Here is a 15127-nt window from a genome sequence, read left to right on the forward strand (position 1 = left end):
CCTTTAGTCCCAGCTACTTGGTAGGTTGAGATGGGAGGATGGTTTGAGCCCAGGAGCCCGAGGCTGCAGTCAGGTGTTATCACATGACTGCACCCTGGCCTGAGACAGAAGGAGACCCTGTCTCAAACAAAAAGCAAAAACAAGAGGCAGCTAGAGAACAAGGAGGGTTTGAGAAGAAGAGGGATGAAAGGTTGAGGGGATGCATTCTTTGAGGCACACTGCTACGTGCTTTCTGGTTTCTGGAGCTGAGGGAGGAAGAGAGGTTCCTCTGTCGTTGGCTTTAGGCTGTAGACAATGTCTGTAGGGGTTTTGTGTGGTTAAGGGAGTACCCTTTGATTTTAGACAAAGCAAGGTTTAAGTCTTGACCTTGTTACTTACCAACCATGGGACCTTTAGGAAGTTCCCCTGCCGGGTCAGTCCCACAGACCCCGGCTGATGGATGAAATGTGTACTCAGACACAGGTATGCAGTGTAAGAACAGCTAGATGACTGTCTAGTGGGCAGATTGCAGCCCGGAGAAGCTGGAGCTGCTTGCTCTTATTCGGTGCAGGCACAGTGCCAAAAACCTGGAGCCCACGCAACCTGTAGGTAATTAACATTTATAACGTTCCCATGACCTCACTCACGCAGATGATCAAAGTTCAGTTCCTGGTCACCATAAGTGAACAAGCCTGTTTAAGATAACTTTCCCCACAATCCCTTGCACCTACTCCTGCCCTCTGCCTGAGGGTTATAGAACAACTGCCTTCAGCTCTTCTCTCCCGAGGCTCTGCAGAACCTTCGCACCTTTCAGAAGGTTTGCGTCCTTTCCCTATAGATTTTCCCACCGCTTTGACCCATCTCCTCCATTTCCAAACCTCTCTGAGCTTTGGATTCCTCATCTTAAAGTCATGGTCCTGAAATATGATGCCTGCCTCCTAAGACTGATGCATCCCCATCTCATCAGCAGTTACGAGCGTGGTTACTGTGTTTCTCTTACCTAGATATTCTTGTGTAAGTGACTTAGGGATCACTTATTTTCTGTTAACATACCTCCAAATCATTAATTCTGGTTAACAGTAGAGGGAGAAGAAGGGATATTTACTTGGCACCAGCTCCAGCCTCAGCCCTATGTGAGGTGCTTTATTTGGTGAATAACAGGGCCATCCTGACCCTGGGCTCCTGATCAATGTCCTGTCATGAAGGAGAGGGTCACTCTCTCCTCACTTGGGAGCGCTTGGATCCCTAAGGACTCTGTGCCTCTGGAAATGAGACAGTGTGTTATGATGCATTTGGGAAGTGTCCATGCAGAAGATGAGGTCATTTTTCCCTGGCAACTAGACCCAAACGATATTGCACTATTTTGAACTTGAAGATATTGTAACATTTCAGCCCACACTGTCCCCGTTAATTCAATGTGCTAAGTGTTATTTCATCCTGAAATTAAGTAGGCGGTTCTACTGAGGAGAAATTCTCAGTCTTAGACCTGACAGTTTAGATCTATTTCTTTCAGCAAAGCTTGTATTATTATTATTCATGAAAGTAATATATGTATGTTACAGATAAGTTAAAAACGTGAGGAAGTCTTAGTACTCTAATAGCATAATAACACGACATGATGAGTTAGGATTTATTGATCCAGGCACTTGATATATTATATAGTCCTCACATTAAACCTGGGAGGATGAGTATTATTATTCCAATTTTACCAATAGGTAAACTGAGGCAGAGAGAGATTAAGAAATGTGTCCAAAATTACATAGCGAAACTATGCCTGTCTCCAAAGTTTATACTCCCGCGTGTAATGTTACCCTAGGGGAGGGCTGAGGGCGGGGGAGAGCCCAGAGATAATACTACAACATTGGGGTAGTTCTTTCTAGTCTTATTTCCACACACCTATTTTTTATTTGGCTAAGATCACACCGGATATGGCATTTGGAATCCTACATTTTATCACTTGGCGTTATCTGATAAGCAGGTGGGTGAATGACATGGGAAATGTCATATGCAGTTCAGGGGGGCTGTTCCAGAAAACACTGTGAACTCAACAGAAGCAACTTTCAGCTGGAAACAGGACAGCTGGATTTTGCTTTTTTTTTTTTTTTTTTTGAGACGGAGTTTCGCTCTCGTTACCCAGGCTGGAGTGCAATGACGCGATCTCGGCTCACTGCAACCTCCGCCTCCTGGGTTCAGGCAATTCTCCTGCCTCAGCCTCCTGAGTAGCTGGGATTACAGGCACGCGCCACCATGCCCAGCTAATGTTTTGTATTAGTAGAGACGGGGTTTCACCATGTTGACCAGGATGGTCTCGATCTCTTGACCTCGTGATCCACCCACCTCGGCCTCCCAAAGTGCTGGGATTACAGGCGTGAGCCACCACGCCCGGCCTGATTTTTCTTTTTCTTTTTTTTTAACTTTGAGGTTCAGGGGTACATATGCAGGTTTGTTACATGAGTAAATTGCATGCTGCCAGGGTTTGGTATGCAGATGATTTTGCCACCTGGGTAATCAGCATAGTACCCAATAGGTAGTTTTTAAATCTTCACCCTTTTTCCTCCCTCCACCCTCAAGTAGTCCCCAGTGCCTGTTGTTCCCTTCTTTGTGTCCATGTGCACTCAATATTTAGCTCCCCCTTATAAGTGATAACATGCAGTATTTGGTTTTCTGTTCCTGTGTTAGTTCACTTAGGATAATGACCTCCAGCTCCATCCATGTTGCTGCAAAGGACGTGATCGCATTCTTTTTTCATGGCTGTATAGTATTCCGTGGTGCATATGTCTAGGGGAAGAGCAGAGTGGGAGCAAGCAGCACCCTTCAGTGGCACTTTCCCTTTGTCCTGCCATCTCCTGCCAGGTCCATGCAGTCCCCAACGGCTGCTGAACTGGATGCTGGCCTTGGCTTGCCAGCAAGGGCACCTGGGAGTTGTGAAGCTCCTGGTCCTGACGCATGGGGCCGACCCGGAGAGCTACGCCATCAGGAAGAATGAGTTCCCTGTCATCCTGCGCCTGCCCCTCTATGCGGCCATCAAGTCAGGTGGGTCTCCCCACTACCCGAGTCAGCCCTGACCGTGCAGACTGTGTCAGCCTCCAGATGTGGGACCGCATCTTTCTTCTCACTCTTAGCTCTCAAATTACGTCTTTTGCAACTCCTGTTCTGTGTTTCTTTTTCAAAATATCTGCGCCCTTCCTTATTTCCCCCTCACTTGCCCCCGCAAGGGGATTTCAGTGACAGAGACTGACTGTGGCTAGTGGGACTGTTGCCTGAGGCACTCCAAAGGGCAAAGCCCCACAGAAATTCTCCCACTAACAGGAACTTGACACAACAAGGGAAGTAAATAGAGAAGTACAACCAGCACAAGTACCTTTTCAGTTTCCATTCCACGTATCAGAGGCTGCCCTTCAACAACTGTGACACTCTCTGCACCTGCATGCCCTTAGCTTTCTGGTTTTGTTCCTTTAGGGAATGAAGACATTGCCATATTCCTGCTTCGGCATGGGGCCTATTTCTGTTCCTACATCTTACTGGACAGTCCTGACCCCAGCAAACATCTGCTGAGAAAGTATTTCATTGAAGCCAGTGCCTTGCCAAGCAGTTATCCGGGAAAAACAGTGAGTAGTCACTGCCTGTGGAGTGCATCTTATTTCCTTTTGTACTGCTGAAACTGAATACCACAGACTGGGGAATTTATAATAAACAGAAATATATTTGGCTCACAGTTCTGGAGATTGAGAAGTCCAAGGGCGTAGTGCTGGTATCTGGTGAGGCCCTTCATGCAGTTGCATCCCATGGCGGAAGGTGGAGGGCAAGAGACCAACAGACCAAGGGAGGGAAGAACTCACTTTTACAAAAACCCACCCTCAAAATTACAAACCCACTCCCACAGTAACAACATGAGTCCATTTATGAGGGTGGGGCCTTCTTGGCCTAATCACCTCTTAATGGTTCCACCCCTTAATATCATCACAACAGCAATTTCATTTCATCATGAGTTTTGAAGGGGACATTCAAACTATCGCAGGGTGGGATCTGAAATCTGGGCTTCATCCCCCTCCCAAAATTTTTGTTTGTTTGCTTGCTTTTTTCAAAAATTGGCTAAATACGTCATATTTCACGTATTTTCTTTTTAAAATTTTTATGTGTTAAATTTTTAAATTACTAAATTTATATTACGATTGTTATAACAAGTGATAACAATTGAAAGTGGTAATAAAAATTATGAATCTTCTGCCCTCGGAGTAAATAATTTAACAACCATGTAGGAATCTTTTCCCATCCTTCCATATGCGATACTATAAAAGCATTTATAAACTTCTACAAGGTTTACTTTTAATTTCTCATTTTAATAACAAAAATAGTATTGCATTATTTATATTATCTTCAACTTGGCTTTTTAAATTTAGTGCTCTATCATGGACTTCATCCAGATCAGTCAGTGTGGCTACAACTCGTTCTTTCAGGTACATTCTTTAAATACATAGAGTTAATGTAGCTTGGTTGACATAGCTCTCCTTCTATTGGCGAACATTTGAAATATGGTTTTTCCTCTTGCAGTATAGCCTGATGTGCTATGGTATGTTTGCTTATATAGAGCAGAGTCCCAAAAGTGGACTGCTTTGGAAACACTGCCCCCAAAAACTCTGGCGATTCACACTTTCACCAACAAAATACAGAATTCTCTGTCCCCACACCTCAGCCAGCATTCAGCATCCTGGAGCCTATTAATTTTTATCAGCGTGATTGACAAAAATAACATCTCCTTATTTTAATTTCCATGATTTTATTAGTAGTAATATTGAATATCTTTCATATGTTCATGAACTATCTGCATTCCCCTTAAGTGAACTGCCTGTTACTGTTCATTGTTTTTTTTTTCTAAAGGGTTGTTTGTCTTTTTTTCTCACTTTGGAGGGTTTTTTTTTTTTCTTGGTACATTAGAGGTTTTTAAGACTTGGCTTTTCATAAATGATGCCAGTATTTTTCCCAGTCCATTATTTTTCTTTTTTTTTTTTTTGTTATCTTTTGTGATAGTAAAGATAAAAGAATACATAATTTAGTATGTTCATCTTTTTCTTTCTGGTAACTTTATAAAAGAAGGCCACTCTCACTCTAATTTTATTTCAGTATTCTCCTGGAGTTCCTTGTAATGTTTTCATTCATTTAGTTTTTACATTTTAAGCTTTAGCCTTTCTGGTATTTATTTGTGTGTATTGTATGAGGGAAGTGGCAGAGGGTGGAGGTGGCTAGCTTTTATCTCTTCCAGATAGCTAGCCAGTTACTCTAGCACAGTTTTTAAAATAAAGCTTCCTTTTTCATCTGAATTTAAATGTCACCATGGGCATTTTCCCCAGTAGCTCTATCTGTGTACATTTTGGGATTCTCAGTACTGGTTCACTGGCCTATTAATCTGTTTCTAGCAAATGTCATATTGTTTCGATTATGGGCACCACATTTAAGTTTTACAATCTGTTAATGCAAGTTTTCTGTTCATTTGGTTTTTATTTTTTTCAAAGATATCTTGACTGGACTATTACTCGACATTCATTCTTCTATTTTGCCCATTTCCCACAGTGACTCTATTTGTGTAGCTTTTATTTTCTTTAATGAGATTTTTTTTTCTTTTCTTTCTAAAAGTCCTGGACCTGTCTTGTCTATCTGTGACTTTTTTTTTTAATTGTTTTTGCTACCATTTAAATGAACTATCTATATAGTTATATAACTCCTTTCCATTTCTGTTCCAACCTGATGTTCCTAGTATGGAGAAAAGTTGTTTTGTTTTTTCTGTTTTACCCAGTTCTTGTCCCATCTTCTCTTTTCACTCCAGTAGTTTTTACTGGAATTCCCTGAGACTTTTGGGTGTGATCATATTCTGCAAATTCAAAACGAGTTGATCTCTTTTCTAATATTTATATAACTTGTTTTATTATGTATCTTTAGAAATTTCAAAAGTTAAATAATCATAATTCTAGCAGTTACATGTATCTTGTTCCCGATTTTGAAGGTCTTGGTGTCACCAATTTCTGAGCATTTGCTCTAGACACTTGGTAAACAGGTTCTTGTTATATTTAGGTAATTTCCATGTATTCATTTTTGCTTTGAGTTTTTGTTAGGAAATATGCCGAACTTTGTCAAATCTCCTTTTGCAGCAATTAGTGTATTCATATAGCCTTTCTACTTTAATGTATGTATTGAATAAATGATTATGAGAGATGTTGACTCAATCTTGAACTTCTATTATAAATTCTAATTGTCTTTTTTTAACTGCTAGATTTGATGTCGATATTTTATTTACAGTTTCTGCATCTGTGTTTATAGGTGAATTGATCTATAATTTTCTATTATTAATGTTTTTATGTGACTTAATATAAGATGATGCTAGCTTTACAAAATAACTTGGGGAACTTTCCATCTTAATATTATCTGGAGAAGCCTCATCAGAATTATTTATTGTTAAAGATTAGTTAGATAAAGAAGATCTTTAAAAATAAAGATCTTTATTTTCTGATTCCTTTTGAAGTCACTTGTCAATTCACATTGTCTGCTTTCCCTTATATGCAGATCAGGAAATTACATTTTGGTAGAAAATTATCCATTTCCTTCAAATTTTTGAATTTGCCATCATAATGTTGCGTTTTCTTATTCTTTTCTTCTATATCTATACTTATATTACTGTCTTCATTTATGTTGTTGAACAGTTTTATTTTTTCTCTTTCACACTTAATCAAACCAGCCAGAGATTTATGCTAAAATACAAGTCCTGTCAAGGAATTTGATAGATTTTTTTACATTACTTGTTTTGTTTGTTATTTCAATAATTTTAGCTTCTGTCTGTATTAAAACCCTCTTCTCATATATATATATATATATATATATATGTGTGTGTATGTATTTGAGATGGAGTTTCACTCTTGTTGTGCAGGCTGGAGTGGAATGGCGCAATCTTGGCTGTTTGTAACCTCCATCTCCCGGGTCCAAGCGATTCTCCTGCCTCAGCCTCCAGAGTAGAGGGGATCACAGGTGTGCACTACCATGCCCAGCTAATTTTTGTGTTTTTAGTAGAGATGGGATTTCACCATGTTGATCAGGCTGGTCTTGAACTCCTGACCTGAGGCGATCCACCCACCTCGGCCTCCCAAAGTGCTAGGATTACAGGCATGAGCTACCACACCTGGCCCAGCCCATATGTTCTTTTTTGAGTGTTTTGTTCATGGCATTGAGGTTAAAGCAAGGCCTTGGCGTGAGACTTTCTGGTTCTCATCTGGATTCTAGGCTTCACTGCTGCACGGCATTCCTCTGTGTCTTGGATCAGTGGGAAAAACAATAAAATACCTGTCTCAGAGGGATGCTTGACAAATAAATGTGGTAATATTTATAACATCCTAATGCCAGTGCCTGCCACGTGGCAAGCGCCTAATAGATGCTCCCTGTTTCTTGAGGTGAATATTTATTTATTTATGCTTTTATTTCTCTAATTTTAGCTTGTTGATCGCAGTATTTGAGCCCTTTCTGTGCTGCGTGTTTGTGCTGGCTTCCTTTATCAGAGTCTGAAATATAGTTATAGAGGTTTACAGATATATAGAGATGTGCAAGGGTACACATACCCATCGATATAAGGACATATGTTTATTTCCCACTTCTGCTGATTTTTCTTATCTCATTCTTCTCATCTCTCTACGAAGTCTTGCTTGACATACCTGGTTTCCGGCTTTATAACTCATCAGTACCTATCTTCATTATATCAAATGGCCACCTTGATCCTGTCGATGTCTCTGTCCTTGAAACTGAGTTGGTTTTCTCTTCACGCGGCCACTTCGCCCTCTTTTTCTTTGTGCACACCTTGGATACATTTTTCCCAGATATTTCTTTTCAGGTTTTTATTTGTCTCTTTGCCGTAGGCATATTTCTTGTAAACAGCATTTACTTTTTAATCTCATCTGAGTGTGTGTCTTTTGAAAGAGGAATCCACCCACTTCACATCTGTGTAGAACCTGTCCTATTAGTGTATATTTTTCCATCTTTTAAAATTGTATTTATTGCTGTTTCCTTTTTACCCTTCCCTTATTCTTGCTGGTTTCCTGGTTTCTAAAGAATACTGATATTCCACTTTCTGTATATTTCTACCTTTCTGTGCCTTGGTTGGTTTTCTCAGTTATAAAACAGAGATAAGAATAATCTCCACCATGGAGGGCAGCTGCACTTAGCACAGGGCCTGGCACATAATAAGTGCTCAATAAATATTAGTTGACATTATTATTAACCTCCCATCCCCAAAGAAAATAAAGATCATGTAACCATGACATTTATGTAGTGCTGGTTATTTTCCTAAGCACTTTCTTATTTGGTCCTCATTACACCTCAGTAAGAACTTCAGGGAATAGTATCTGTTTTACAGATGAAATTATTAGGTATAAAGACATTATGTTATTTGTCCAAGGTCAACAAACACTGAATAATATTGACGCTCGGACTCTCAAACACGGGGCTTTCCCCAGTTCTCAGTTTCTGAACCGTACCACCTAGGCTTCACGTAGACTAGTGATTCTCTGCACATCACGATCCCTGGGAACTTTGTAAAACCCTGACGCTCAGACCACATCCTACACTGATTAAATCCGAATCTCTGGGGTGAGATGAAGAGTTTTAGAAATTCTCCAGGTGATTCCAGTGTGCACCCAAGGTAGAGAGCCAGTGTCTCCGATTTTCTTGGTGTAAAGGTAAAAGCAGAAACGGCCGTCATCTCTATCTGTGATCTTTTCTGTGGGGTAGCTCTTCTTCCACCTGTCAAGGTTGGCATAGAGCATGGAGGAAGTGATTACTGTGTCTTGCGAATGAAAAGACAAGGAAAAGACAATGTTGCTTTTCCTCCTGTTGGATCTGTTGCGTGGAGTCAGAAGAGGAAGTGAAATTTCAGTACAACCTGAGTCATAAGGACTCCTTGAGCTTCCCCAAAGCAGATGGTATTTTTAGCATTCGAGTGAATTTCAAAGGCAAGTACCTTGGAGCGGGTGTGCCTGGCTGCCCGTGATCTCCAGCCTGCAACAGCACATTCCTGCTGTGCTGCTGGTAGAAGAGAGGAGAGAGCGGGTCCAGGTGGAGGGCTCCAGCATCAGGAAGGATGACTCGGGAGCCAGAGGTGAGTGCTCCCACCTTCCCAGGTATCCAGTGGGATTAAACTGACAGTTTGGTTGGTTCAGAATATTACGCAAGGGTAGGCATGAAAAGGGTGCTTCTCTGACATGATGGGTGGTGTGAAAACGCCTTTGGCAGTCATGGGTGTGACCTTGTTGAACTATCAAATCCTTCAGGGCGCATGTGATGGAGGTTTTTGCTCCAGACCTGGTACAACAAGTCATCACAGGCCACGCGGTGGCATCTTAGGGAGATCATGCATGTGCCATTATGGTGACATCTTAGGGAGATCACTCGTGCCATTATGGTGACGTCTTAGGGAGATCACTCATGTGCCATTATGGTGACGTCTTAGGGAGATCAGGCATGTGACATTATGGTGACGTCTTAGGGAGATAACGCATGTGACATGGCATCTTAGGGAGATCACACATGTGACATGGTGGCGTCTTAGGGAGTTCACGCATGTGACATTTCGGTGATGTCTTAGGGAAATCACACATGGGCCATTACGGTGACATCTTAGGAGATCACGCATGTGCCATTATGGTGGCGTCTTAGGGAGATCACGCATGTGACATTATAGTGGTGTCTTAGGGAGATCACGCATGTGACATTATGGTGGCGTCTTAGGAAGATCACACATGTGCCGTCATGGTGGCGTCTTAGGGAGATCACACATATGCCATCGTGTTTTTTGTGTGGTTGAGTTCTGCCTAACCCACCAGCTGGTCAGTATTTTTAATGTCATTGCTGCCTGCATGGAAGCCACAGCCGGTCCAGGTACAGCAGCCCCTCTGCATGTTTCTGGATCAAGCATGGCCCGAATCTACCTCTGCCAGCAAATGGAGAAAGTACAGAGAAACTCACATTTGTTTTCCCTTGGCAGTGGCTGGCTGCTTGGGTTTTGTTGGTGTTTGGTTGAAGAAGGTTCCAGAGGCCACACTGCATGGTCTGGACTGCTAGGACACACTCTTTAAGGAACAAAAGTGAAGTAAAGTCAGACCTGGCCAAGCCATTTGCCTGGCTGGGCAGTGCTCCTCTTAAAGCGGCCGAAGTCCTTCCGGAACATCTAATGTGACGGCCTGCGTTCATGGTGAATATCCTGACAATGTTTAGCTGTGTTTCCACGAGAAACGGCTCAATGCTTTGATGTTGTCATACCCAGAAAGGAACAGGAAAACTCAGAAATGCCAGGAAAAGCCTAATCAGGTCCCAGATTAACCGAGATGTTCATCCCTGTTCAGCAGTTAGAGTGCCAGGCCGAGGCTCGCTGGAGCTGTTTTAAGTGTGGGAAGTAGACCAGACCTGAAATTAACTTTCAAACAACCCAATGGGGAAATTATTAATTTCCTTTGAAAAAGTCTCTAATGATTTCAAATCTGGCAGCTAACCTAAAGAGAGAGGGACATTTATTATTACTTTTTGGATCAGTCCTGGCTTATGTAGCTTGCAAGTTCCTGGTGCCCCACCCTTCGTGTCTGTGTGTCAGTGCCTGAGCCCAAGCAGCCCAGCTGCACATCCTCAGAGTTAAGGCAGGCACTTTACTGGGGCTGTGCAAGCTGCTGATGGAGGTACCTGAGCCAGGGCTGCGTGCTTATGCCTGATGGCCGGGAGCTGGTGGCCTTTCCTGAGGGACACTTAAGGTCTCTGGGCAACATCCCTGTCTTAGGTAGGACCTCACATTTGGTGCAGAGGGTGTTATTCCAGAGCTTTGTGCATTGCAGAGCACTTCTGCACACATCACCACTGCCCTGGTGCCACTTACCTTTTCTTAGCGGACGGTGCTGCTGTAGGAGCACAGGTGGGCACTGGCATTCCCAGAATTCAGCCTGGCCCGGCAAGGCCCCCATGGTAAGAGCCAGTGCTGGGGCATGGACCCTGACACCTCGTGGCCTGGCCTTTTCAGCAATCACTTGTGTGAGCAGAAGAGGAGGCCCTTCCCCTACCCTCTGAGAATCACGAAAGCAAATTCTGGATTGTTCCCAGCAGCCTTCCACCAGCTCCACTTGTCTTGTGCCTTGTTGAGCAATTCAGTCAGTTGTTCCACATACCCATTTTTCTCTACTTTCCACACACGTGCCCATTTTCCCTGGGTTCCAAATACCGAAGCTTCCCCTGTCCTTGTCCTCTGCCCATATGCTTTCCCTGTGGAATAGGAGACCAGCGTGACACTATCCATGTGTACGTTAGTGCTTCACAGAACTCAAAATTGGGTAGCCAGGGCCACGTGGCAGAATAAGTGAATGGGAACAGCACAGGTCTTCTCAGTCCGGTGTTCACGTTGTCCTGCTGGATTTTAAGACCTCCTACGAAGCAGTGAGCATTTCAGTCACTTGTATTTAGTTAACAACAGAGAAAATGATTAAGCTAGACGGGCAGAAACAGAAAAACTGTTATTTGAACTTAAGTGACAAACTAGAAGACGTAATGAGAATAGAATAAGAAAGAGAATAACAGTAAGAAACATTATTGAGCCAGGCGTAGTGGCTCACACCTATAATCCCAGCACTTTGGGAGGCCAAGGCAGGTGGATCACAAGGTCAGGAGTTTGAAACCAGCCTGGCCAACATGGTGAACCCCCACCTCTACTAAAGACAAAAAAATTAGCCAGGCATGGTGGCACGCACCCATTACCCCAGCTACTTGGGAGGCTGAGGCAGAAGAATCTTTTGAACCCAGGAGACAGATGTTGCAATGAGCCGAGATCACACCATTGCACGCCAGCCTGGGTGACAGAGCGAGACTCCATTTCAAAAAAAAAAAAAAAAAAAAAAAAAATCCAAGGCTGTGAGAATTGTTGGACATCAACACAGTTTATTACAATGCAAATCAATTCTAGACAGGTTAGCATTAAGCACTGAAAACTCATCAGAATGTACATATCTATAGATATAGATAATATCTATAGTATAATATATATATAAAATAATATATAGATGTAATTATTGATATAATCTATATAGATGTTATATACATAGACACACACACATATATATATATACACATATAAAAGCATGTTTATCCCAGTTATAAGTGGGAGATGATTGCCTTTCAATTTCTAAATGTATATGAAGATATATGGTTAGAAATAACATGAATATTAAAGCAAAATGATTTATACTAAACATAATTTTAAAAGGAAAGGACATGGAAAATATTTCAGAGAAAAGAACTGACAAACACTTAAATCCGAGGTAGATCATTGATGCAATTCCATGTCAGTTGATGACTGAATTTAATTTAGCCGAGGTTTGTAAATCACCTGCTAGATGCCTGGGACTCTGCAGTGATGGGTCAGACTCTTGCCCTGGCTGTTACATTGCTCACAGATTCCACTGAGGAAAATGTTGAGATGAGTGAACAGTTAATGTACATGTAAGAAAACATCAGCAGTAAATCATGGCATGGAAACATATACAACATTACTGGCAATTACAGAAATTCAAATTAAAACAACTTGCAAGTACTGTCACACACCTATTAAACTAGCAAAAATAAATAGACACACTGAGTCAGACATTTGGCAGGGCAATGGAGCAATGGACACAGCAGTGTCTTGCCGCTGGCAGTGTAAATTGGTTCCATATGTGTGGAGAGTAATTGGCATCATGTGACAAAAGCTATAAACCTCTTTTCTCCCAGTGAACTGTTCAGAATTTGATATTTCCTTTCTCAAGGATACCTCTAGGACATAATTCAAATGAAATAAATAGTGATTGCCACAAACATGGTCAAAGCACTGCTATTTATTATAAGACGACATGGGGGAAAGAAACCAATATGTCTGCTGGGCACAGTGGTTCATGCCTGAAATCCCAGCACTTTGGGAGGCCTAGGTGGTAGATCAGCTGAGGTCAGGAGTTCGAGACCAGCCTGGCCAACATGGTAAAACCCCATCTCTCCTGCAAATACAAACATTAGCTGGGTGTGGTGGGGCATGCCTGTAATCCCAGCTACTGTGGGGCTGAGAAACGAGAATCACTTGAATCCAGGAGGCAGAGATTGTAGTGAGCCGAGATCGTGCCACTGCACTTCAGCCTGGGTGACAGAACAATATTCTGTCTAAAAAGAGAGAGAAAGAGAGAGAGAAAGAGGGAGAGATACAAAGAAGGAGAAGGAGAAGAGAAGAAGAGAAAGGAACCAACGTGTCTGGTGGCAGAGATAGACTACACCATCCATGTTGTACCAGCAAACAGACCACACCTAGCCAGGAAAAAGCAAGCCTGCCTCCTCAGCACTCAGCACTCAGCACGCTGCTGCTCCTTGACCCAGAACACCCTGCAGATCCCTACACAACATCCTCAGGAAGGCTTTCCTTAACCCTCAGGCCTGGTCACTCACCCCCACCCCAACCTTATATGTCTCAGAGCTTCCTGTCAGTTTTATTTAAAGCACTAAGCAAAGTTTGGGGTTATCTGTGTGGGTGACATTCTTCTTTAATCAATTTCCCCACATGACTAGAAGCTTCCTCAAAGCAGAAACCTTGGCCAATTTTGCTCACCCTGTGTTTGCCCTTCAGTGTAGGGCTTGGAACAAGATGGATAGGTGGGTAGGTAGATAATGGATGGGTGGGTGGGTGGGTGGATGAATGGATGGATAGTTGCATGGATGGATAGATGGGTCAGTGGATGGTATGGTTCCATGGATGGATAAGAGGATGGTAGATGGATGAATTGATGGATGGATAGATAGATGGGTGGGTAAATAGGTGGTTTGATGGTTACGTGGTTGCATGGATAGATGGGTGGGTTGATAGTTACATGGATGGATGGATGGATGGATGGATGGATGGATGGATGGGTGGATGAATAGATGTATGATTGCATGGTTGCATGGGTGGGTGGATGGATGGATGGATAGATGTATGATTGCATGGATGGATGAATGGATGGATAGATGGATGATTGCATGGTTGCATGGATGGATGGGTAGATTGATGGTTGAAATTTTTATATGAAATAACCTCCCTTCTGTTTACATAGGGTCTCATAGCTTTAAAAAGTACTTTGCCAAACATTCTATTTTAATCTCTTATACAACCTGTGAGGTGGAAGTTTTGTCGTTATTTACAAGTTGAGAAAACTGAAAGTTCTCTCAAAAGCAAGTTAAGTAGCTTATTTAACTGCAGACACCATATTTTTAGTTCTTTTTTTTTCTCTCAAATAGCTATTGGCAAAATTCCTAAGCTGGAACTAGTGACAGGAGATTTCTTGTAAGTTTCCTGTTTTTAAAAGGAATGACTGAAATATTACCCAAAAAAAGGGTACAATGTCGCTTTTTGTTTTAAAAACCTCTCTACCTATGTTTTAAGAATTTTAGCAAAGAAAAAGTGATGAATTTTACTAAACACATCTTTTGGCATTCACTTGCTTAAAAGAGGAGCTCTGATTCCCTTTCTTTGATAGAACATGCTGTGCTTCTCCCTAAATTACTGCCATGCTGTTGTCTGTGTGTAGACCCTATCTGGCTAGAGAACTGAAATCTTTGAGTTTAGTTGTTGTAGTTGATTAAATATTTTGTTGCAGTGTCTGCATCCGTGTATATGCATGTAATTGGCCTGGAATGTTAATGGCCCTTGCAAAGTAACTGATTTTGACTCATAAAATGAAACCAGTCCTGTATTAAGGAACCATTTACATAACATAGGGGCTATTTGTTATTTGAAATATTTGATTGGGAAAAAAATTATATTGAATCGGGAGCCTTTGGGAGCTGATTCTTTATTTTCCTTGTTTGTTCATACAATGTTTTGGTTTTTCTCCGATTGTATCACTGATAATTTTTACATTGGTAAGTAAATCTTCCATTTCTACTTCCAGATTGTTTGCCTATTGTCTGAACTTGTAGCCACAGATCGTTACAATGATTGTTCAGTGCAGATTGTTACATGTTGATTGTTTAATACAAATAGTTACATGTTGATTGTTCAATACAGATTGTTACATGTTGATTGTTTAAGATAGGATCAGAAGTGTATCTTGTAAGTTATTTTTGTGCTTATGTTTCTCATTTATCTGGT

General features: G+C 41.8%; 1 protein-coding gene across 4 annotated transcripts in view; it reads left to right on the top strand.

Moving 5' to 3' along the window:
• Window positions 1-15127, top strand: part of LRRK1 (leucine rich repeat kinase 1) — a 137608-nt gene that overhangs the window by 56916 nt on the left and 65565 nt on the right. For 3 of the 4 annotated variants that reach the window (XM_064376303.1, XM_064376306.1, XM_064376304.1), the window contains exons 4-5: window positions 2833-3012; window positions 3439-3587. In XM_064376303.1, coding sequence (XP_064232373.1) covers window positions 2833-3012; window positions 3439-3587 — 329 coding nt within the window. Of the gene's footprint in view, window positions 1-2832; window positions 3013-3438; window positions 3588-10106; window positions 10202-15127 lie in introns of those variants that run through there. The other variant, XM_064376305.1, reaches the window with a different exon arrangement.

This window comes from Aotus nancymaae, unplaced genomic scaffold (assembly GCF_030222135.1).
Source record: "Aotus nancymaae isolate 86718 unplaced genomic scaffold, 86718_ANA_hifiasm-v0.15.2.pri h1tg000014l, whole genome shotgun sequence".
In the NCBI taxonomy this organism is placed as follows: domain Eukaryota; kingdom Metazoa; phylum Chordata; class Mammalia; order Primates; family Aotidae; genus Aotus; species Aotus nancymaae.